This window comes from Gekko japonicus, unplaced genomic scaffold (assembly GCF_001447785.1).
Source record: "Gekko japonicus isolate JY-2015 unplaced genomic scaffold, Gekko_japonicus_V1.1 scaffold84, whole genome shotgun sequence".
Taxonomy (NCBI): domain Eukaryota; kingdom Metazoa; phylum Chordata; class Lepidosauria; order Squamata; family Gekkonidae; genus Gekko; species Gekko japonicus.
In genome coordinates, this window is record NW_015159712.1 from 119,457 (window position 1) to 142,419 (window position 22,963).

The 22,963-nt window shown below is 43.3% G+C and overlaps 1 protein-coding gene across 1 annotated transcript in view; it reads left to right on the forward strand.

The window, feature by feature from the left end:
• LRP4 (LDL receptor related protein 4) overlaps window positions 1–22,963 on the forward strand; it is a 70,561-nt gene that overhangs the window by 33,829 nt on the left and 13,769 nt on the right. The window contains exons 9-27 of the mRNA XM_015406796.1: window positions 964–1,089; window positions 3,433–3,567; window positions 3,941–4,066; window positions 5,371–5,601; window positions 5,828–5,984; window positions 6,631–6,848; window positions 7,917–8,093; window positions 9,295–9,417; window positions 10,646–10,854; window positions 11,526–11,607; window positions 12,472–12,577; window positions 13,058–13,259; window positions 13,801–13,990; window positions 14,241–14,372; window positions 14,724–14,864; window positions 19,945–20,031; window positions 20,241–20,412; window positions 20,531–20,693; window positions 22,047–22,272. Of these exons, the coding sequence (XP_015262282.1) occupies window positions 964–1,089; window positions 3,433–3,567; window positions 3,941–4,066; window positions 5,371–5,601; window positions 5,828–5,984; window positions 6,631–6,848; window positions 7,917–8,093; window positions 9,295–9,417; window positions 10,646–10,854; window positions 11,526–11,607; window positions 12,472–12,577; window positions 13,058–13,259; window positions 13,801–13,990; window positions 14,241–14,372; window positions 14,724–14,864; window positions 19,945–20,031; window positions 20,241–20,412; window positions 20,531–20,693; window positions 22,047–22,272 (3,003 nt within the window). The remainder of the gene's footprint in view (window positions 1–963; window positions 1,090–3,432; window positions 3,568–3,940; window positions 4,067–5,370; window positions 5,602–5,827; window positions 5,985–6,630; window positions 6,849–7,916; window positions 8,094–9,294; window positions 9,418–10,645; window positions 10,855–11,525; window positions 11,608–12,471; window positions 12,578–13,057; window positions 13,260–13,800; window positions 13,991–14,240; window positions 14,373–14,723; window positions 14,865–19,944; window positions 20,032–20,240; window positions 20,413–20,530; window positions 20,694–22,046; window positions 22,273–22,963) is intronic.

The window sequence follows — 22,963 nt, forward strand, 5'->3', positions numbered from 1 at the left end:
ACTCTCTACGCGTGCACACACGCTCTCTCTCTCTCTCTCTCTCTCTCTCTCTCTCTCTCTCTCTCTCTCTCTCTCTCTCTCTGTCTCACACACACACACACACACACACGTGTGATGGCGACGTGTGATGGAGAGGAAATGAGACACAGTTGGTTTCAGTCTCCCCACCTCCTCCTCTCCTCCTTCCTTCGGATAAACAACCAGCAGAGATGTGCACACACTATATTTTAATTTTAAATTTTGTGACACCATGCCTCACCAGTTTCCTCAGTGGCCCTCCACTGAAAATTTTGTAGTTCTGGGCCTGAAAGGAGACAGGAAAAGGGGAGAGGCTGTGGGGCTTTCAGGAAAGAGAAAGTAGTGGGGGAAGGGGAAATGAGATGCTTCCCCCAAGTCCTTGTGAGTTCCCACTCATATCTTATAGTTACAATGCAGGTAAGAGTTATACTGTGAATCATCGTTGTCTTAGGCTCATTCAGTCACCTTGGTTACTGTTTAAAATGAGAAACCAGTGATAGGAGGAGAAATCGTAACACACTTTCATGTGTCTCTTCATCTAATAATCTAATAAAAACATAAAATTTCAGTTTTGGGCCTTTCCAAAAAGTTTTTGAGCAATGTACAGTAAGTAAGATGAACACAGTCAATCAGTGGTAATAATATAATCATGTTAAGGGCAATGTTCATGGAAAATAAAATAAAGGAGACCTTTATTCACTTGATTTTTCACCAGAAAAGGCACATTAAACCCATTTTGAATGAAGGCTTTGAAGAGTCAGTATATATGGAATGCTTTGAGCCTATATAGTGCAGGATCTTCATCAAAGTAGTAAGAATAGTAAAGAGAAGCTCTGGAATCTTGTGGGTACAAATGGAAGTTAATTAGTATCCCTTGATCGGTCTGAAAAAAATGGATTTCCAATGCTTACTGTCAATAACGTTTCCTTTTCTGCCCCTTTTTAGGAAGCCCGCAATGTGCCCCTGATCAGTTTCTTTGTGGGAATGGACGCTGCATTGGCCAAAGAAAGCTGTGCAATGGTGCAAATGACTGTGGAGATGGTAGTGACGAAAGCCCAGATCAAAACTGTCGTACGTTTCCCCTCCTTCCCATCCCCATAGGCTCATAGTTGATTTTGGCGTTGATTATGATGGCATCCAAGGCTGATGGAAGAGATTCCAGGAAAGTGGGTGGGAAGAAGTGCTTCAGTTCTGATGTCTGGGGGATTGCGCTAAGAAAGAGAGCTCTGTTATACCCAAGGGATGGGCACAAACCAGCTCACAAACTAAAGTTTGTAACGAATTTTGGCCAGTTCATGGTTTGCAAACTGAAATTTGTGGCAGGTCAACTGGCGCAAACTTTCCATGAACTTTCAAGCAGTTTCTGGAGGTTCCTGCCAGTTCCTGAGTGGATACATTTTCAGACAGACTCTCTTCCCTCAAACAAACTGTTTACCAAATTTCAAAGCTGGGGGGGGGGGGTCTCCAGCCTTGGAAACACTGCTGTCAGTTTCAAACTAGTCATGTCAGTTTCGAGAGGGTCCCCCCCTTGACAGCATTCCTTTGTGTTCACTTCCCATTTTCTTGCACAGAACTTGCAAAATCCCACCCCCTTGCTTGGATTTGTGACTCTGTGCTTTGAATTCAGTCCGTTAAAGCGTGCAGTGTCAGTGACACTGGTTTCTGCTGAGCACTCTGTGATTGCACTAGTACTTCTGGTTACTCTGAACATTACACTGGTTCTGCTGGGCTTGCAAAAATTCCCCCTGCCTTGGATTGTGATTGAGCTGGCATTAACACATTGGCAGTGGGTTCTGCTGGGCTTCCACCCCCCATGTTTGGATTGTAATTCTGTGCTTGACATCAGTCCTCTTGAGCTGGCATTTCCACATTGGCACTGGGTCCCCTCCCACATGTGGATTTTGATTCTGTGCTAGACATCAGTCCTGTTAAACTGGAGTTTCTTCTTTGAAGATGCTCCTTGCCTATAATCTACTTGTTTTAGATGAGAAATAAGTAATGGGTTCAAATAAATGCTGTCCTTTACTTATCAGTGTAAAATCAATGGATGATCTTTATGAAATTCTAGTTAGTCTGTGTTAAAAGTGTGAATAACCCTGTTTTAACAAAAAGATTCTCTAGTAATATTTTTACTTATGTGTCAGTTTCTATTGCTTGCCCTTAGTCCTGCTGGGTTTACACTGCCACAGTGGCATTGGTTCTGCTGGGCAAATTGCACTGGTTGTTCTGGGTTTGCAGAAATGCCCCCCACCTTCCATTTCTACTGCAGAGATTCTCTGGGACTTGGATTCTGTTCTGCTGGGTTTCTATTTCCCTAGTTTTTTCTGGCCTGAATCCTGACTTGGATAGCCCAGGCTATCCTGATCTCGTCACATCTCAGTAGCTAAGCAACATCAGCTCTGCTGAGTATTTGGATGGGAGACCTCCAAGGAAGTACAGGGTTGTGACACGGAGGCAGGCAATGGCAAACCTCCTCTGTCTTGCCTTCAAAACCCTACAGGGTTGCCATAAGTCAGCTATGATTTGACAACAAACAAACAAACAAAAAACCATATCTACAACAAACCCAAAATTTTGATGATGTATACCTTTGGACAGGAGATTAGTGATATAAAATAGCAAAGGTGACCAGTTGTCTAGGATGTCTTAAGTTCATACCTAAGATCTGAATCAGGGCTGACCAGAGTCATCTGAGATGATCATCTTGAAGAAAAGAAAGAAAAGCAGTTGTTTTTGAAGGAAAGAGGGAGAAGACAGTTGCCAGGAAGGGACCAAGAAAAATAGAATTGGGAGGAAATGGCTGGGGTGTTGGCCAGGGCAGAATAGGCACTGAAAGAAGAGGAGACAAGTCACAAATTGACTTAAGTAGTCCCTGGACCCATATGGCCTTTCCAAACCCTGTAGCAGACTCTGTGGATTGCCTTATGGAAGTAAAAAGCAACCAGCTTGTGAAAGGGAATAACTATGTTTGTGAAACTGGGAGAATCCTAGCCAAGTCTCCTTTTTGGAAGAGGAATCATCTACATTTAAAATTGATTGATTTACTTCCTTTATGCTCCTCCTTTCTCCCTGGTGGGGATTTAAAGCGGCTTACGCCATTCTCCTCTTCACCATATTAACATCACAACTTCTGTGTGGGTTAAGTTAAGCGGAAATGTGTGGCTGGTGCCAGGTCACTCAGCAAGCTTCTGTGGCAGAGTGGGGATTCAATCATGGGGCTCCCAGATCCAGGCTCCCAGATCCTAACTACTACATTTCAGTGTTTTCCCTCTCATGGTGCTAGGTGTCTTTTCTGTCTCAGGCACACACTCATCAGTGTGGGGGCTCCTGGTACTTTCTAAAATCAAGTTCAACAAAATAGTAGCTATTCTGTATGGCAAATGTTGCTTTCTACTTGATGTATGCATATCACAGGTCCTCGAACTGGGGAGGAAAACTGTAACCTCAACAACGGCGGCTGTGCCCATAAATGCCAGATGTCTCGAGGGATGGTGCAGTGTACCTGCCACACTGGCTACAGGCTCCTGGAGGATGGCAGATTGTGTCAAGGTGAACAGCTTTAAGCGCAGCATATGTCTCTTGGTAAAATCATGAATAGCTACTGTCAGGAATGGAGGGGGATTTTGGGTCATGCTCAGAACCTGGTCTGACCTATTGAATGCTGCCACAGATGGAGCCAAGCAAATTCAGGGACAATTCCCTGTTTACTTTGGATATTATGACACGTCCCTAGGCTGTTTGAACACAAGACACAAGATATGCTTTTCTGAAAAGCCCATCGTTCTGAAAAAAATTCCCTATGTTATTTATACGAATAATCTCCAAAGATTGACCAGAATAGAGTGAAATCCAGAACCTAAGGAAGATCTAGCTAGTCTAACACCTAAAGACATGGTAACTCTCTCCTTTTTTTCTGTTGCAGATGTGAATGAATGTGCAGAGGAAGGTTATTGCAGCCAGGGATGCACCAACAGCGAGGGTGGCTTCCAGTGCTGGTGTGAGCAAGGCTATGAACTTCGCCCAGACAAGCGCAGCTGCAAAGCCCTGGGTAAGAAGGAATTCTTGGCTCTTATGGCCTGGTTTGATTTCCTGGCATAGTCAGTGTATCACTACCTAGAAGCGCTAAATTTGGCTGAAGGTGTACTGCTGGCTTTGTACAGAATTTTAGTTTTTGGCATTTAGTTGTCAGTTGCTGCTTTGTCTGTTTACTGCTTCCATGTTCCAGTGGAAAATAGGAAATTGATTCACTGGGGATGGTAGTGGTGGAACTGTCCTGGTATGTTGTTGAAGGCTTTCACAGCCGGAGTTCATTAGCTGTTGTAGAATTTCCGGGCTGTATGGCCGTGGTCTTGGCATTGTAGTACCTGACGTTTCGCCAGTAGCTGTGCCTGGCATCCTCAGAGGTATAACACAGAAAGACGGAGTACTCTCTGTGTCAAGGTGAGAAGAAAAATGATAGGCAGGTAATTTATATCAACTCAGGAAGGTGGGGTAGGGCTGAGTCATTATCTTGTAAGAGATCCCCAGGCTGTGAAAACATGCTAATGGAGGAGCTTTCCTGAGGAGGTTCTTTTGTATAGGGATTGGCCAACCTGAAAAATCAGCAGTGGCTGAACATAGCCTAACTCAAACAGGACACAGTCTTTTGTTCCAAGACACTGAAAGGCTGGACAACACATCCAATTACCATGTCAGATTACACAGGGAAGCCACTGAGATTCATAAACATAAACAATTTCAACAGGAACGAAGAGAGTTTAAAAATAAATAGGGCATGGTTTCCTGTCCTGAAAAACACAAAAGACTCTACATCTGACAGTAGCACTACAGATAAGATTAGAATTTCAACAGCCAGTCCACATGCAATAGAACCTCCTCAGGAAACAGGAAACCTCCTCAGGAAACAATCCATATGCAAAAAAATTGTACATGATGAACCTTTACAGAATTAAATGCTTTGAGGTTGCTGAGGGCTGAGCCAAGAGATTTGCATGTTCACATGAGGTCTTTGTTGAGGCTTGGATCTGTCGAATCATCTGAGTTCCCCAAGCCACACCGTAAGTGTATCTGTGCCTGGTACTGTTCTCTGCCGTGGCAGCAACAAAACAAAGAGATCGTAACAATGGCATGAGTGGCACAGTCCATTTAGGCCATATTGAGCCATACCTGCTCAACATAGTGCCACTTTTTAAAGAATGATATTGCTTACCACATTTCTGTCTGCGAACTGAAATTCAGATCAGACTATCGGAGCTGCCTGGATACATTTTAGTATCCATGAACTTTGTTGTTTTTGTTTTGATAAGCTTTGTCTTACTGACCCACTCACTTCTCTCTGAATGAATCCCTCAGGGCCAGAGCCTGTGCTACTTTTCGCCAATCGTATTGATATCCGGCAGGTCTTGCCCCACCGCTCAGAGTATACCTTACTCCTGAACAACCTGGAGAATGCGATTGCACTTGATTTCCACCACAGCAGAGAGTTAGTGTTCTGGTCTGATGTCACTCTGGATCGCATCATGAGGGCCAACCTGAATGGTAGCAATGTGGAAGAGGTGGTGTCCACAGGGCTGGAGAGTCCAGGTCAGTGTCTTTAATGATTGCAGAGCCACAGTGTAAGGAAAGTGAGGAAATATGTGCAGGCATGGAGACCAATGGATGCCTAGGTTTATTTGCTTTTAAGAATATTGCTGATTTTGTTGGACGAGGGAAAATGGAGTATTATTTTCAGTGTTCCTTAGTGGGGGGAAATATACGAGTGAGCCCAGCCCGCACTCATTAGAGGCTTCTTTTCTCCTTTGGATCCTAGGTGGACTGGCCATCGATTGGATCCATGACAAGTTGTACTGGACAGACTCTGGGACGTCTCGTATTGAAGTGGCAAATTTAGATGGAACCCACAGGAAAGTGCTTCTCTGGCAGAACCTGGAAAAGCCTCGAGCAATTGCTCTTCACCCCATGGAAGGGTGATAGAATATTGCTGATTTTGTTGGACGAGGGGAAATTGAGTATTCTCTTCAGTGTTCCTTAGTGGGGGAAATATCATACGAGTGAGCCCAGCCCGCACTCATTAGAGGCTTCTCTTCTCCTTTGGATCCTAGGTGGACTGGCCATCGATTGGATCCATGACAAGTTGTACTGGACAGACTCTGGGACGTCTCGTATTGAAGTGGCAAATTTAGATGGAACCCACAGGAAAGTGCTTCTCTGGCAGAACCTGGAAAAGCCTCGAGCAATTGCTCTTCACCCCATGGAAGGGTGAGTGATGGATGATGGCCAAGGATTCCTCTGTTAGTTTCTGTGTTGAAGTTTAATGGGCTGAAATTGGCTCAAATACATTCTTCTGAGCAGTGAAGGTCTTCTTGCTTTCCTATGCAGATGTTCATGGGGTAAATGCTTCTCTGTACTTGGACTGCTGATTTACTATAGATGAATGGTTTCTGTAAATGATAATACCCTGCCTTGTGAAGATATTTGTTCAGAGATGCTTGTTCACATGCTGGGAGAACAAAACCCTTGGTCACCATCATCTCTCCCAGTTCTTAAGCTCCAAATTGCTCATCAGAACAGCCAGTAGATCAGAGTGCCTGAATTTCCTCTTTTCTCCAATAGCACCATCTACTGGACTGACTGGGGAAATACTCCTCGCATAGAATATTCAAACATGGATGGCTCCAATCGGCGTATCATCGCAGACACTCACCTTTTCTGGCCAAATGGGCTAACTATTGACTATGCAGGGCGCCGGATGTACTGGGTAGATGCGAAACATCATGTCATTGAGAGGGCTGACTTGGATGGACAGAATAGGAAAGCTGTCATTAGTCAAGGTGAGATAAGGGAAATGGTGTGTGTGTGTGTGTAACAGTATAGGTAGTACCAAGACAAGCAAAGGTAACATGTAGGCTGTGCACGCCACCTGCATAATGTGTGGCTGACTGTACTGGGCAAAGACTGCAGGCCGCAATGAAACTCCTGGCCAGTTCCTAAGCTAGGCAAAGTGAAGTTTGCACCATTAGGTCATGTGGAAATGAAATACACTGTCTGCAGTTGGTTCACAGTTATTCTCACTTGCTTGCATAAACTGTAGGGGATTTCACATTACCCTTTTAAAGCCATTTTAAGCCGTTATTGGACCATCTTGGAGTAAACCGGTACAGGGCTGCCGTTTCACACAGCCCTTCCCCTACCGGTAAGGAGCCGTCTCTGAAGTGGTTTGGCATTTCAGACTGCGCCACTTTGTTTTCCCGCCCTTTTTCGCCCGTGCGGGCGATCTCTGGCTCTTTTTAAAAAAAACCGTTCATAGCGGTATAGCGCTCTAAAATGAACGTTCAAAAAAAAAAGGACAGAGATCGCCCGCGTGGATGAAAACGGGTGGAAAAACAAAGCGGCGCGGGAGGAAGCCCTATGGGGCCTTTTACACAGCACCCCATAGCGCTTCAGAAACGGTATAGAAAAGTGAAGACCACTTGGAAGCAGTTTGCAGATAAAACGGTTCAGAAACACTTCCCCAACAGGACAGAAGCATTTCTGTCTGAAAGTGAAAATATATTCCGGTAGGGAACCATTACTAAAACGGTTCTGTCTGAAATGTCAGACCAAAAACCGTTAGGGAACAGTTCTGAACTGGAATATATCGGCTGTCTGAAATCCCCCTGTTTCTGTTAACTCTTTACCTGCTCAATATCAGCCAGGACTGAGCTTCATCATCCTTCTCCTTAGAATGAGCTTTGTGTAGCCAGCTAAGCACAGCTTTCGTGGTTACATGTTAGATATGGCTATTCTTATTCTGCCAATAGAAAACGCCTCTGGGTTGGGGAGACAGAATAAAGACCTGTTCTAGAACCCTCCTGAAGGCTTAGAGTAATCCATGGGTTTGTGCTGGATTCTTCCTGCAGGTCTTCCGCATCCTTTTGCTATCACAGTGTTTGAAGACAGCCTGTATTGGACTGACTGGCATACCAAGAGCATAAACAGTGCAAACAAATTTACTGGCAAGAATCAGGAGATCATTCGCAACAAGCTTCACTTCCCTATGGATATCCATACGCTGCACCCTCAACGTCAGCCAGCAGGTAACTGCAGAGGCACCTGGGGCCACAGGGCCTGCCATTTGCAATCCAAATAGCAATAGACTTGATTTGCCATGCCCACCAGCAAGGAAATTATATGTCATGGGGTGAAAAATATAGTCTGCTGATCCCATATCATTCAGAGATACTTCTGGGATTTATGACTTACTATACTATAATTCTGAGCATGATTGTTTTCATCTTTAACCACCCCTCCCCCAATACTTCTAAGTTCTGATAATTGTGAAAATAAGCTAAAAAAACCCAGGATGGTGTGTGTGAAAAGCCAGGAGGTATATAAAGACTCCACATGTATTTACATTTAAGACCTTAACTCTTAGAGAGTGAATCGTCATCAACTTTAGGGATCTTAATTACCCTTGCTGAGTTTGAATGTTCAGGTGGTAATAATACTTGTCCATTATCAGTGACTTAGAAACCATCGTGCTGATGCTAATACCATTGGGGAAAATATGTGCATTAGTTCAGCCCTCAGTTTGTTGTGTGTTTCAACTGTGACACTCACAGAAGAATATGAGAGTTGTCTTGCAGAATCAAACAAAATGTCTACATAGCCTAGCATTCTGTCCCTTGAAATGCCCCAGAAGCTCACATGCACTGCAAGGGGAGGGTATTATCTGGTAATCTTATTTATTGTTGAGGCTTGAAGCAGAAGAGATATTTATGGACAGTGATCTTTGGGAATACTTTTAACCATAATCTCAACTCCCTCTGCTGGCTTGTAGGGAAGCTGAGGCATATTACAACTTTAGTAAGTAGTCAATATTAATGACAATCTTTATTGTTCATATTTCACTATCCTAATAGAACTTAAGGGAAAAAATGTCAATATCCTCACATACCAAACACACAGTACATGAGCCACCTGAGATTTTTGCCATTATAAGCAGTATAATGTACTTGAAATTTTACATCACCACCACTGCCCCCACACAAAAACAACCCCCCAAAAAGCTTGGCCATGTCCTTGAAAAGAAAACAAAAGTTTAATTTTTAAAAGGACTAACAGCAGTAATGTGTGTAATAGAAATCTTTTAGTTATTATGTGCCTGTATATGCATGTGCGTGCAGAAATCAAAGCTGATTGACATGTAGCTTTCTCTCTTCCCTGTGTCCCGAACTGTGCCTTTGTTTTCTTTATTGGCTTCCTTATATGTTGTTTGTTCTTTGGCTATTTGAGCAGGGAGAAATCGCTGTGGAACTAACAATGGGGGCTGCACTCATCTGTGCCTACCAAACAACAAAAATTATACCTGTGCCTGTCCCACAGGCTTTCGGAAGACCAGCACCCATACTTGTGCCCACAGTAAGTGTGATGGAGAAAAGCCTATGTGCTTTGACTATATTGTTTTAAATATATCCAGGCTGGGGGGAATTTGTTGAAATTTGTAGACTAGACTTTGGGGTCTTGAAAGGGACTACAGATAAGAGTGGAACTTAGGTAGAGTGGTGTGTGTGTGTGAAAGACAGAGAGAACAAACAAATACAATGATGGAAAAGACAGAGAGAACAAACAAATACAATGTGCAGAGTTTAATGATGAATAGAAGGGTAAAAGGAAGGAAATTAACAGTGAGATGTCCAGTATAGTAGTGCATTTATATACATCTGGGCTGTGGGCCACATGTCAAATATTGTATGTAGTTCTAGTAGCACCATCTCAAAAGGGGTACCTTAGAGCTGGAATAGTTATAGAAAACGGCAACCAAAAATGATCAAGGGTTTGGAGCATTTCCTCATGAGAAAAAAAGCTAATGCACTTGGAATTTTTTTAAAGAAAATAAGTTTGAGGGTGAAGAAGAAGAAATGATAGAGGCTTATAAAACGTTGTGTATTGTACAGAGGATGTTTTCCCCTCCCATAATAATTTTACCTGGTGAAACTGACTGGCAGAATGTTCAGGACATGGAAACGACTTTATATATATAGGAACTACTGAATTTGCTGCTGCAAGATGGCTTAGAATGCTACAAAAAGGATTAGATAAATTCATAGAAGATATGTCTGTCCTCAGCTAATAGCTAAAGTGAACTTCCATGTTTAGAAGCACTTTGAATACCAGTAGCTTGAGGGGCAAACAATGGTAGTAGGCTGCTGCCTTCATGGCCTGCGTATGGGGGTCCTGCGGCCATCTGACTGCCTATTGTTGGCAGCAGGACTACAGAGACACTTGGTGTGATCTAAGAAAACTCTTTGTTATGAAGGGAGAGGCTAGTGACGGAATTCATCTCCCCCCACTTCTAGAATGACAGAAGTGATGTCACGTTTTTTACCCATACTTGTTCCACTTGAATATTTTTTTTCAATAATATGTTCTCTTTTAGTCTCTTCCCAATATATGCTTATTTCCCTTCTCTGTTCTATTCATTTTGTTCAGTAACCTGGTCTGCTTCCAACTATGGGTCAGACATATAATTCCTTTTAGAGGGGCATTGATGCAGCAGAAGTTAGATGTAAGAAGAGAATTTTCTGTGTTTGTTACCATGTTGTTAAACTTAGAGAAATTAAAAGAAGACCTTTCGACCTTTGATCAGGTCTTGACAAGTTCCTGCTTTTTGCCCGAAGGATGGACATCCGTCGTATCAGCTTCGACACAGAAGACCTGTCCGATGATGTTATTCCCTTGGCTGATGTGCGCAGCGCTGTCGCTCTGGACTGGGATGCAAAGGATGACTATGTCTACTGGACAGATGTCGGCACTGATTCCATTAGTCGGGCAAAATGGGATGGAGCAGGCCAAGAGGTAATGTCTTTTGAACTGAAGAGGCAGCTGTCTGAATGGGATCTAGTAAGAACAAGCTTCTTCTGTCTGCATAGATAATCTACATCCAGTTTGAAAATGTCTAAATTATCAACAAGTATGATGACCTGGGCTTATTTCTTAGATGGCCATTTTGGTTATCTGTAAACACACACAACTTAATTTGTTTCAACTGATTGTTAGAATACAAAGAAGCATCCATCTGAATATTCAGTTTAGTAACTTATACTATGACACGAACAACCTCAGTTTATTGTGTGATGGTATTAGCTGATTTCTGACCCCAAAGACATTTGAGGTAGCCCACAGCATGACAGTTTGCAGTAAAACTATGCAAGAGAATCAGATAATAAGGAAGTATAAAACATTATTTAAAAGTAATAAGTACAGAATCTTGTTTGGAAAATAATACATTCTCTCTCCAACCATCATTTTTGTAGCCACAATTTATCATTCAAACAGCCAAAACTAACTACCAAAGCTCAGGTTGTTCTGTATCCATCTCTTTATATGTAGATATTTAGTTAATTCTGAGACTCCATTCTGGTGTTTTTTTATAGCTAGATGTTGCTAGACACATTTGTATTCCTGAGGGAGAACAGACAGAGGACTATTTTCTTATAAGACTCATTTTGTTTTTGTTTATTGCATAGGTTGTTGTGGACACCAGCCTGGAAAGCCCAGCTGGTTTGGCTATTGATTGGGTCACCAACAAGTTGTATTGGACTGATGCAGGTACTAAAGCTCTCTGTTCCATATAACAGAACAAGGTCAATAATCTCTGGAAGACTGCTTTTGAAATTCTAACCAGTCTATCCCAAAGATGGGTTTTTGAAAGCATGAATAATACATAGAATAATAGATAACTTGGGAAGTATGACTTTCATAGTAAATCATCCAACGGACGGCACTCTGGTAGAGGTACATACAGTATTGATTCATTAGAAATCCAATGTTAAAACTTCCCAGTATTATACCATTACAGACTTCAAGTTGTGGATAGTGGCTTTGAATGCTCCCCAAGGGGAGGAATACCTACCCATGCCATACAGAAAACTGGTATGTTGGGGGAGAAAGGTCATTCAGCCTGTCCTTTTCCTGAGAAGCTGTTTTTCCATTTTCAAAATGCCCCCCCATAGGTGATGAGTGTTCAGACCTTCAGTCCCCCCATTGTGAAGCCTGAAGTCCAAGCCAATCATGATCACTCTGTTTTTCCATTTTCAAAATGCCCCCCCCCCATAGGTGGTGAGTGTTCAAACCTGGAGTCCCCCCATTGTAAAACCTGAAGTCCAGGCCAATCATGATCATTTGATTCTGCATCCCTCCATTCTACTGATTTTGATGGAACTTGCTTCCAAATAAATGTGCTGAGAACTGGCAGCCTCGTTTATCAAATACTTGAGGGTCTGAGATGTGGGATTCAAGGGAGTGCCTTTCAGATCTGCTGAGCAAGTAATCTTGAGTGTATTAGAGTATGTCTTCCCTTGGGGGGGGTAAGGGGATGGGAGTGCAGTGGAGACCACATTGGTGATTCTTTTTGTGATCTCTCCTGTAGTTATAGAGGTTTATGATTTTTTGTTCCTCCTCTATTCACTGCAGGGACAGACCGGATAGAGGTGTCCAACACAGATGGGACTATGCGTACTGTGCTGATATGGGAGAACCTAGACAGACCTAGAGACATTGTAGTAGACCCTGTTGGAGGGTAAGAAACTTTTCCCTCTGGAAACAGCACAGAAATAATGCTTTCGTGGCACTGGGCTTTGATTCTGAGAGACTTCCTTTAGAAGTCCTAGAAATTGAATGGTCTTTCAACTATACTGATCTGGAGTTCAAACTTCTCTTCCAGACCACAAGTACAGACATGGCTTTAAGCCACTGAATTCTTACCCCCATAGAAAATGTTCTTAGTGTTTTAGCATAAGTCCATTTATTGCCGTATGTTCTATCTCTGACCATGGAGTATTTCTTGTTATCACCGCCTGAAGGGCAACTTAATGTGAAGCATTTTGTGTATGCAGGTGGTGTATCACTCTGGGCTTAGATTTCTTTCACACTGATTAGTCACCCCTGCTTCTGTATTGTAATTCACTGGGACTATTAGATTGTGGGATTTGGTGGCAAATGGGCGATAAAATTGTACATATCAGCAGAGTCATACATTATGTTTTTTGCTTGTGTGCAGGTTCATGTACTGGACTGACTGGGGGGCTAACCCAAAGATTGAGCGTGCAGGAATGGATGCTTCTGGTCGCTTGGTGATAATCTCTTCTAACCTGACCTGGCCCAATGGACTAGCTATTGACTATGAGTCTCAGCGCCTTTACTGGGCAGATGCTGGTATGAAGACTATTGAGTATGCTGGCCTGGATGGTTCTCACAGGAGGGTAAGAGGGCCTGGCTTGAAGGGATGGCTTCTGGAAACTGGGTAATAAGTAGGAAAGGCATAAACTTACTTGGAGATAAAATTTATATATTTGCTTCATTTATAGTCTACCTTTCTCACCAAAACTCAGTTAAAATAGTGCAGACAGAGTAGTATAATAATGTTATCAACACTGCAATAAAATGGGATTACAAAAATAGCGGGTAGCATACTGAAGAAAGTGTGCTACATACAATAAAATGATATAATACATACCAACATTTGAAAATGTAAAATGCTGGCTTTTCTTCTCCAGAAAAAACTACCAGCTATATCTCAAGAGATACCTTACTTTGGAGTGAAGGAAAGATACAGTGACCAGTGTGGAGAGCGAAAGGCTGCCTTTCCGAGACTCTTGCAGCCTCCACACACTTCCTAGTCTTTTTGCTCATGACTGCTGCAACACCTATGTGTTGTTAATTTAAAGTTGTGCAAGGTGTCTAGCGGTTGATTGCTGGTGTTCCTGGACATGACTCATAATGTCCTCTGGATATTACTGGCAGGTATTGATTGGAAGCAATCTCCCTCACCCGTTTGGGCTTACTGTTTATGGAGAGCGGATCTACTGGACTGATTGGCAGGCGAAGAGCATTCAGAGTGCTGACAAAAGGACCGGACAGAATCGTGAAACTCTGCAAGACAACCTGGAGAACCTCATGGATATCCATGTCTTTCATCGGCACAGGCCTCCAGGTACAGAAGATTACTGTGAGAGCCTGCCCAGGCGTTCTTCCTCATTACATATTGAGTTCTCACCTTGCTTCCCAGTGGAAGTCTAACTTGAGACATGTGAAAGAGACTTCTTAATAACTATATAATGGAAAGGGCTCCATTACCTAATTCATATACATGCCTTTACAGCATTTAACGGATGCTAATGCTTCTTATACTGGGCTTTTGAATCTGACATTTGGATGCATTGTGTTGTCTTTTCCCCCTCCAGTATACACACCATGCAAAGTGGATAATGGTGGATGCAGTCATCTTTGCCTCCTGGCCCCTCTCCCTAAGGATTACAGTTGTACTTGTCCTACCGGCATCAACCTACAGCCAGATGGCAGGACTTGCTCACCAGGTAGGTATCCTCCTGTTCATTGAAGTCCGCATCCCGCTCCTCTAAGGCCTCCAAGTACAAAATCTCTGAACTCATAATGCAAGAAATACTTTTAGTGTTCTTGATCTACCAACCAGGATTTTAGACTGTAAGTTGGTTCTGGTTTAGAATCCTGTTTGATAAGCGAAGAACAAACCACAGTTTGTGAAAGTGCCCAATTTGGATGCAATGACCAATTGTGGTTACTTCTAAACCAGGAAGGTTACAGTCTTGATGAGGCACATATGGAGACAACTGTTAGTTCCATCCTGATCCTGCTGACTAAACCATACTTCTTTATTCTAATATTAATCTTGTCCTCAAATTCTGCAGGGATGACCAGCTTCTTGATTTTTGCCAGAAGATCAGACATTCGTCTGGTTTCACTCGACATCCCATATTTTGCTGATGTGGTTGTCTCAGTCAACGTTACCATGAAAAACACCATTGCTGTTGGGGTGGATCCTCTGGAAGGTCTGAAATATTTTGTAATGTGACCATTTTAAGTAGCAATAACTTCAGAGCTACTAGTGACACTGAAGGAATAGACACTACTGGTTGATTTTCAGAAAGTGTGCTACATGTTTCCCCTTTCTTCCCTAGACAGTGCTAATGTATGTGTGATTTCCTGCTAGGCAGCAAGTATAGCTGAGTTTCAACTGACCTTTCCTTTTTCCTCTGCGACCTGTTGCTACAGGTTGTGGTTGTAATAGAATGCTCTGAGACATGTACGTGCAGGCTGAGAGCTGGTCTTCCTAAACTTCAGCTATATGCTACGAAATTCTCCCCTGTCCAAGAAATCCCCTCTGTTTCTAGGTCTTAGTCATGGTAAAATATAATTTTTCAAGTAATATTATAACATCTACCCCAGTGAAGAACACACCAACTCACATCACAAAAGGAATTTAGTTTTGGACTGTGAGTGTTTCACAGCACCTACGGCTGTTGTGTTTCTTCAGTAAAGCATATCTGCTGCAGTGACAGGTAATGAAACTTTTCCTACTGGTTTTCCTCCATGCCAAGATAAACTCCTGCTAGTGACAGGCCCTAAGCTTCACAAATACCATGTACACACTCCTCATTTTTTTTTTAATGCACATGCAGCCTCCTCTGTCATTATATGCTGCAATTATTTTCTCTTTTAGACCAGTGCATTATTTAAAATAAAAGGAAATTAATCTTTTATTAAATGAATAGCTCTCCTTCCTGTCATGCTGAATTCTACAGGATACTAATGTAATCTTAAGGTCTGGGTCAGACAAAAAGAGGTACCTATATTGAATTAAACTAAACATAATTAATTATCTGAATGTGGGACACTACATTAATTATGGTTAGTTAAGTTCCATGAAACCAAGATCTGAACTTGGTTTATTAACCACAGGTACTCTTAAATATGGTTTTGCATCATGTACAAACGTGGCAAACTGACTAGGGTTGCCAATTGCCTGGAGAAAAGATATCCTATCACTTTAATAGAGCTTCATGGGGTGTTATTTACCAGATGATGTTGTTAACCTCCATGCCATGAAAAGCTTCAAAGGACATGACACTTTTCTCCAGTGCTAGTCCTGACTTAATCCTGGCTTGTTTCCCAGTGATGTTTGGGCTTGTCTGAGCTACAGAGATGCTTCACAAGAGCCACTCAAAATAGAAGCTGTCCTGAACTTTCTGTCTCTCATAAACAGTTATCTGTGCCTATGCTTAAAGGTGCAGGAACATGGCATGCCACAATGAAACAAAACATGACTTGTTTTACCACCCAAAGCAAGGCTGCTGGAGGGCAGTTCTTGGAAGTAGGACATCTCACCATGTCTGTGTCTCTGCTGCTGAGGAACAAGTCTGGCTCTTGCATACTGTGATGGGGGATGTCAGGGAGATGCACTCTGGCTGGGCTTTGAGGCAGGCTGTTTTTGAAGCCCAGGGGACCAAAAGGGTTGAAAAAACCCACAAATCTTATGCAATATGTTTCTTAAGCCCACCTGGCCCAGCAGGGGTGGCATGGGAAGAAGTTCCTTGGGGCAGCTTAATGCTTTGAGTCATCCCTGCCTGCCACTAGAGTCCACGGCTGTAAGCTCCAGAGGCATCTGGAGTGGCATGGGCACAGGTCTAGAAGGCATCACCTGTACCAGCAGGTCTAGGAAGTATGTTGCCTTGATGCTACCAGTGTGCAAGGTGAGCTCCAGCAACAGCAGATGTGGAATAAGGTTGACAACAGTAGATGAAATGTGGGATGGTTATGTTGTGTTAAACCCTTGAAAGGGATGCCTTCTGATCTGGTGTGAGGAAAGAGTTAATGTTAAGGAAAGGGGGTATAAATTTATGGCCCTGGGGTAACTCTGGCCAAAAGAAAGTAGGTGATTGACTCTGCAAAGTTTTCCCTCAGTCAGGCACCACAATGCATGTTGTGATAGCAAAGGCATTTTCTTAGGAGGGTGAGAAAGTTCTGAACATAGAATTGCCAAGACAAGCTAGGATAGAGAGTCTGATCTGTATCCTGAAAAAATAACCAGAATTAAATGAAGCCATGGTTTGTCACTGTGGCTTCTGTGCAGTCCAGCCATAGAAAAGATAGGCAAGAGCTTTTAGCAGACTAGGAGCACTCTTCTTCCCTCTGGTGCTTTCCCGCCAAAACAATCACAGGACCAAGAGGCCCCGGGGCACCACTCCCTCAGCTCTCTTTCGGCTGCTGTGAAGAAAAGGTCTCCATTGATGTTCTCTGTTTTTTCTCTCTCCACATTCTTGAGGCCGAGGAGACTTGTTTCTCTTAAGCATTTTTTGTTGTCAGTAGTCATTCTAGTGAGGCATAAACTGCATTTAAAGAAGAAAAGTTTCTGGCTTTTTAAAAATATGTAGCACTTCCAACTGTGAAATGAGGATATTGTGGGTTCTAACCTGTGCCCCCCCTCCATTCATGAAACTTTATGATGCCCTGGCCAGGATTCCCTACCAGGCGTTGTCTCTCAGTCCTCATGTCTTACAGTACCATCCTCACACTTGTTTCTGGCACCAGCTTCTGTGCACTCCTTACATTTCTTGAATGTGACTTTCTCGGGTTTTGGTCTGCCAGAGACCTAATAATACTTTGTATTGGTCTCTCAGGCTCCTAGAAGGACTGGTCAGCATCCTGTCCTTGTGGGTTGGTAGTGTCTATCACACTCTGGGTGCAACGGTATAGGTGCCGGTTGGAATTGGTGTACTTACCGGCGTTCACACGGTGAACATCTGCCTTCCGTCCCTAACCATTACAAAGAGCTTTAAACCGTTGTATTTTGCCACTAGGTCCCCAAGTGGTGGTATCCTGAGTGCAATGGTTGTAATCGCTTTACCCCCCATCTGATCGCTCTCCACCGTTGCAGAGCTACTTCCGTTCGGTTGGTGAGTCGTGGGCGTGCCGTTTTCCCCCCGCCATTTTTTTTTTTAGGTTGGTGATATGCGCTTGGGCGAAGCTTCGCCCCGGTGTTTGTTTAAAAAGAAAAAGAAAAGATCCTTAGTTTAACGTTTTAGAGGAGTCCGGGACCTCAGGGAGGCCACTTTGCTCTTTAAACGTTAAAGGTAAGTCCTTACCTTTAAACTTTAAAAGTAAGACGGGGTGTTTTGCGTATGCGTGAAGATCGCCATTCTGTGGATGGCTGCCTATGCGCATGCACAAACTGAGTTTAAAAAAAACACAAACCGCCGACGCCCACTGTGTGTGAATGGGCATACAGTGATGGGCTCCGCAGACAGGAGGTAGGTGTGATTGCGTTTCAGCCGGCATAAACTGCACCGGTTCCAACCGGTACTGTTTATGCTGGCTGAAACGCCCCGTCTGAACGCACCCTCTGTCTTGAGTGCATGACTGTTTGATGCCACTTTATACATCATGCCTCTCTCTAGCAGAGTGCTGTTTTTATTTGCCATATGCCTGTGTGTATTTCATTTGGGACACTTGTGGAGAGCTCCCTGCTCCTTTATAAGGCAGCTCTGAGTGACTGTTGATATGGAATACTTAATAACTGTTGGGAAGGCAGTCCTCAGTGATCTCTTCCTTTGAGAGCTTCACACCCACCCATCTCAGCGAGTTTGCTAATCTCCTAATGAGGGCTGCAGAGAAGCCATGATGATGAAAACAGGGTTGCACTGTAACTAAACGTACCCCCGGCTAGAGACCACCATTCATTCTGCATATGGAGACAAGCAGGGATCACTTGTTGTCTTTAAGGGCTGGATAGCCCCGAAACAGATACTGGAGGCACAGTTTAAAATTACGCTGCCTTAGTTCGAGTATCTCCAACTGCAGCATATGCTTGGCCCTTTGGATGGAATCTCTTACTTTAAAAGGCCTCTAACTGATTTCGAGAAGCTCCTTTCAAAACAGAGACCACTGAAAGGATGCATTGCCCACATGTACTCCATTTTAGTTACCTTGGACTCAGACACACTTCACACTTACCAAACAGCATGGCACAAGGACTTGAATCGATCTTTTACCGAGGATCAGTGGGACCACATCTGGAAAATGACAAAGTTTCCATATCACTGACAGTTTGTGCAGCAGCTCAGAAGGTTCTGTTCAGATGATATATGACTCCAGTCAAGCTCTCTTATATTTCAGCCCGTGCCTCACCTTTTTGTTGGAAAAACTGTGGCAATAAAGCCACTTTTTTCCATAATTGGTGGGAATGCTATCACATACGGCAATTTTGGTCGTCAATTATACGCCTCATTTATACGATAAGTGGACTTACCTTTAGACGCGGCGTTGCTCCTTCTTGGCCACTGGTCGTGAGATGAACCTCCTGTAATGAAAAGAGAGTTAATTAACGTTCTGCTCACAGCTGCCAAATCATCTATAGGCCGATTTTGGAAGAGCACTAACCCGCCCACGGCTGCCTCCTGGCTCTCCCTTGTCTGGGACTATTTCATGTTGGAAAAATGTACTGTTTATTTCAATGCTTCTCGGAGTGAGAGGGAATTGTATAGTTCCTTAGATAAATGGTCCTTATTTTTGGAAAAGGTGGAGCAAAGGGAGTTGATTGTTTAAGTGGGTAATGGGAGGGTGTCATTCTATGTCCCCATGTTATACTGATTTCATTCTTTACTTAACCGTAGTGATTTGTACGACTGTCTCAAGCTTTATTGTTCATGTATTTTGAAATATTAAAATAATTTTTTAAAAAAACCAAAACCCACATATCCTTCTCTCCTGCCCCTCTGAACTCTCTGGAACCTTAGTTTCTTGGGGTCTCTGGTGATGGCATGGAAATAACTGAGGGTGTAGTGTCCCTCCTCCTAGTCATGTGATTGTTTTGGCGGGAAAGCCCCAGAGGGAGCAGGGGCACTCCTAGTCTATTAGAAAACTTTGAAAATCTTTTCTGCGACTGGCCTGTGCACATGCAGTCTCAATGTGTGTCTGCACAGAAGACCACTCGATGAACAACAGTTACAGCTAAGTGCAACCCTGTGGTGGGTTTTTTTGGTGCTATGTTTAAACCAGGCTGAAGTGTGTCTGATTTGCAGGGGAAGTTTTATTTAGGTAGGTATTGCTGATGCTATCCTATTTCCTTACCAGGAAAGGTTTATTGGTCAGACAGTACACTGCGGAAAATCAGCAGGGCTGCCCTGGATGGCTCCCAGTATGAAGATATCATTACTACAGGTAATGAAATGCTTTACCAGAACCCTCCTGGCCTCATCCTGGGTTCTTTCAGAAATTGATTCTGTTGGTTTTCTGTATGGGTGATTTGAAGGCTTTTTTTTTTTTGTAGTATAGTTTTCTCCAAGTTTATTACTAGATGCTTTTAAGTGGGAAAGGTCATAAACTTTTGGGTGGGCCTCAAGAACAGCAATCATTATGCTTTCCTACAGGGCTGCAGACCACAGATGGATTAGCAGTGGATGCCATCGGTCGCAAAGTGTATTGGACAGACACTGGAACCAATAGAATTGAAGTGGGTAACCTGGATGGGACAATGCGAAAAGTTTTGGTGTGGGAAAACTTGGACAGCCCGAGAGCAATTGCACTATATCATGAGATGGGGTAAGTGCTGGTAGCAGAATGCCTTGGACTGGGGAAAGGCAAAGGGAGAGGCGATACAGGAATATTAAATCTTCTGGCTTTCTTGTTAATAGCTGGTTGGCTTTCTCCTTTTCTGCAGGTTTATGTACTGGACAGACTGGGGTGAGAATGCCAAACTGGAGCGAGCTGGGATGGATGGCTCTAACCGCATGGTTCTTATCAGCAGCAACCTGGGCTGGCCCAATGGCCTAGCAGTGGATAAGACTGGATCACAGCTACTCTGGGCTGATGCTCACACTGAGGTTAGAATTCACATGAGAGATGTTGAGTGGTCCTTGGAGTCAGTTTTAATACTTTGACAGAAAGGATGACATGGGACTAATTAAAGACTGCTCACAATCTGAAAATAAATTCATGTATGAGTGTTAATCAAATGTCATATGACGACTTGCCTATGTGAAAAATCCATCGTGGATCAAAAGGTATCTGATATAACTGCTGATGCTCTTTTGGTACAGGCTCGTTTGCCTGTCCATCTATAAGTCACCCTATAAAATTATGATCACATTTATACAAAAGAAAAACTTATTAAAAGTATTTGTTTGTTTAAATAATTTTGCCCTGCTTTTCTCTCCTTTGGGGAGCCAAAGTGGCTCACAAAATACAATTTAAATTAACAAATGGGACACACACCAACTCCCAAGAATACTCTAAATCTTGGGCAGGCCGTGGATCCACTGGCCCAGCTCACTTCAAGGCCTCTGGCTGTGCACCGGCAAAATACCTGAAGATATAGAAGAAACAAACTCAGGCCTTGCTCTGCCTTTATTGTTGTTGTTACCAATGTTCCCTCTAAGCTGTGGAGTCTTGTGAGCAAGAATCCGGCTTTGTGAGCTACTGGCATTAAAGTTGTGAGTGAGCGATTTGGCTACTGCATAAATTACTTTGCTCTGGAGCCATCCTCCCTAAGCTAAGACAAAAATGTGTGAGCCGGAGGCTAAAAAACTGAGCTAGCTCACACTAACTCAGCTTAGAGGGAACACTGGTTGTTACCATCAAGTCACAGCCAACTTATGGTGACTCTGTAGGGTTTACAAAGGAAGAGATGAACAGAGGTGATTTGCCATTGCCTGCCTCTGCATAGCAACCTTGGACTTCCTTGGTGGTCTCCCATCCAAGTACTAACCAGGGTCAACCCTGCTTAGCTTCTGAGATCCGACAAGATCAGGCTATCCGGGGCTATTCAGGTCAAGGCTGTTGCTCTGCTACTGCTAGCAAAAAGCTCCCCAGCTTCCAACCCTGCTAGGGAGTCCTTTTCCCACTTGTTAGCTCCTCTCAGCAGAACAAAAGTTCATGAGTTAATGGTTCTCTTTCTCTGTGTGGCTTTAATATATACAGCCACCATAATTGGGCTTCTTTTGCACTGGACCCTCATTTATGATGGTCTGCAGCCCCCTGAAGGGTTGTATGAGGCACATGACCCCATGTTTGGTATAATATGACACAACGTAGCAAGTCGTCAGATAAAGGGATACCATTTGATATACATGTATGCGAGTCCAGAGTGTTGGGAATATTGCATATGATAGAGTCATAACCTTTTTCCAGAGAGTCTCTGAAAAGGAATAAAAGTTCATTATAGCTCTCTTCTTTAGCGTATTGAGGCTGCAGACCTGAATGGCGCACACCGCCGCACCCTGCTCTCCCCAGTGCAGCACCCTTATGGCCTCACTCTACTGGATTCCTACATCTACTGGACTGATTGGCAAACTCGTAGCATTCACAGAGCTGACAAAGATACTGGAGCCAATGTCATCTTAGTCCGGGCAAACCTGCCTGGCCTGATGGACATTCAGGCTATTGACAGGGGGCGCTCTCTCGGTAAGTTTCCAGGTTTCATTCATGCCAAAGAAAGTCCCAAGATCTTGGCCCGGGATTCCTTTCAGAAGAAACCACTGCTGCAGCTCTTGGAAAATGGAGAATTGGGTATAGAAGGAACAGAACTATTTCTGCTCTGTTCTCCCAAGCCCATGCCCACTACTGATGGGAAGCGTGACTAATGTTATTCATTATAGACTTAATTCTTGAAATTTTCTCTTTAAAGCTTGTGATTCTTAAGTCAGAGGGCCTACTTGGTGTCCATGGTCTCCCTTCATTGCTATTCAGGCTTTAAAGACCCTGTTTATAAAAACTACTAAAACCCTGGCAAACTTTAATCTATTAATGCTTCCTGATTTTTATCACACTCCTGACTTTATCCTGTGATTCAGAGGCTAGTCACTGGTCTTATTTTGCCACGGGAGGGAATTTTCTCACAGTTTAGAATTGTGTTGTTGCTGCCATGGAGATGGCAAATGACAGTGCAAAATCAAGATCCTCTGCTGCCTAACTGTTGATCAGCTTGGAATGATGGCAAGTTTCCAATATTCAGAGTCTTTAGAGGACTTTCCTTTCTGAAATCCTATCCATTTATCCCTCTAACTTCTCCCATGACCCTCCAAAAATGATTAAAGTGTGCTAGGTAGGTAGCTCTAATAGAGACCTATAGACTCTAAGGAGCAAGGTTAATTGC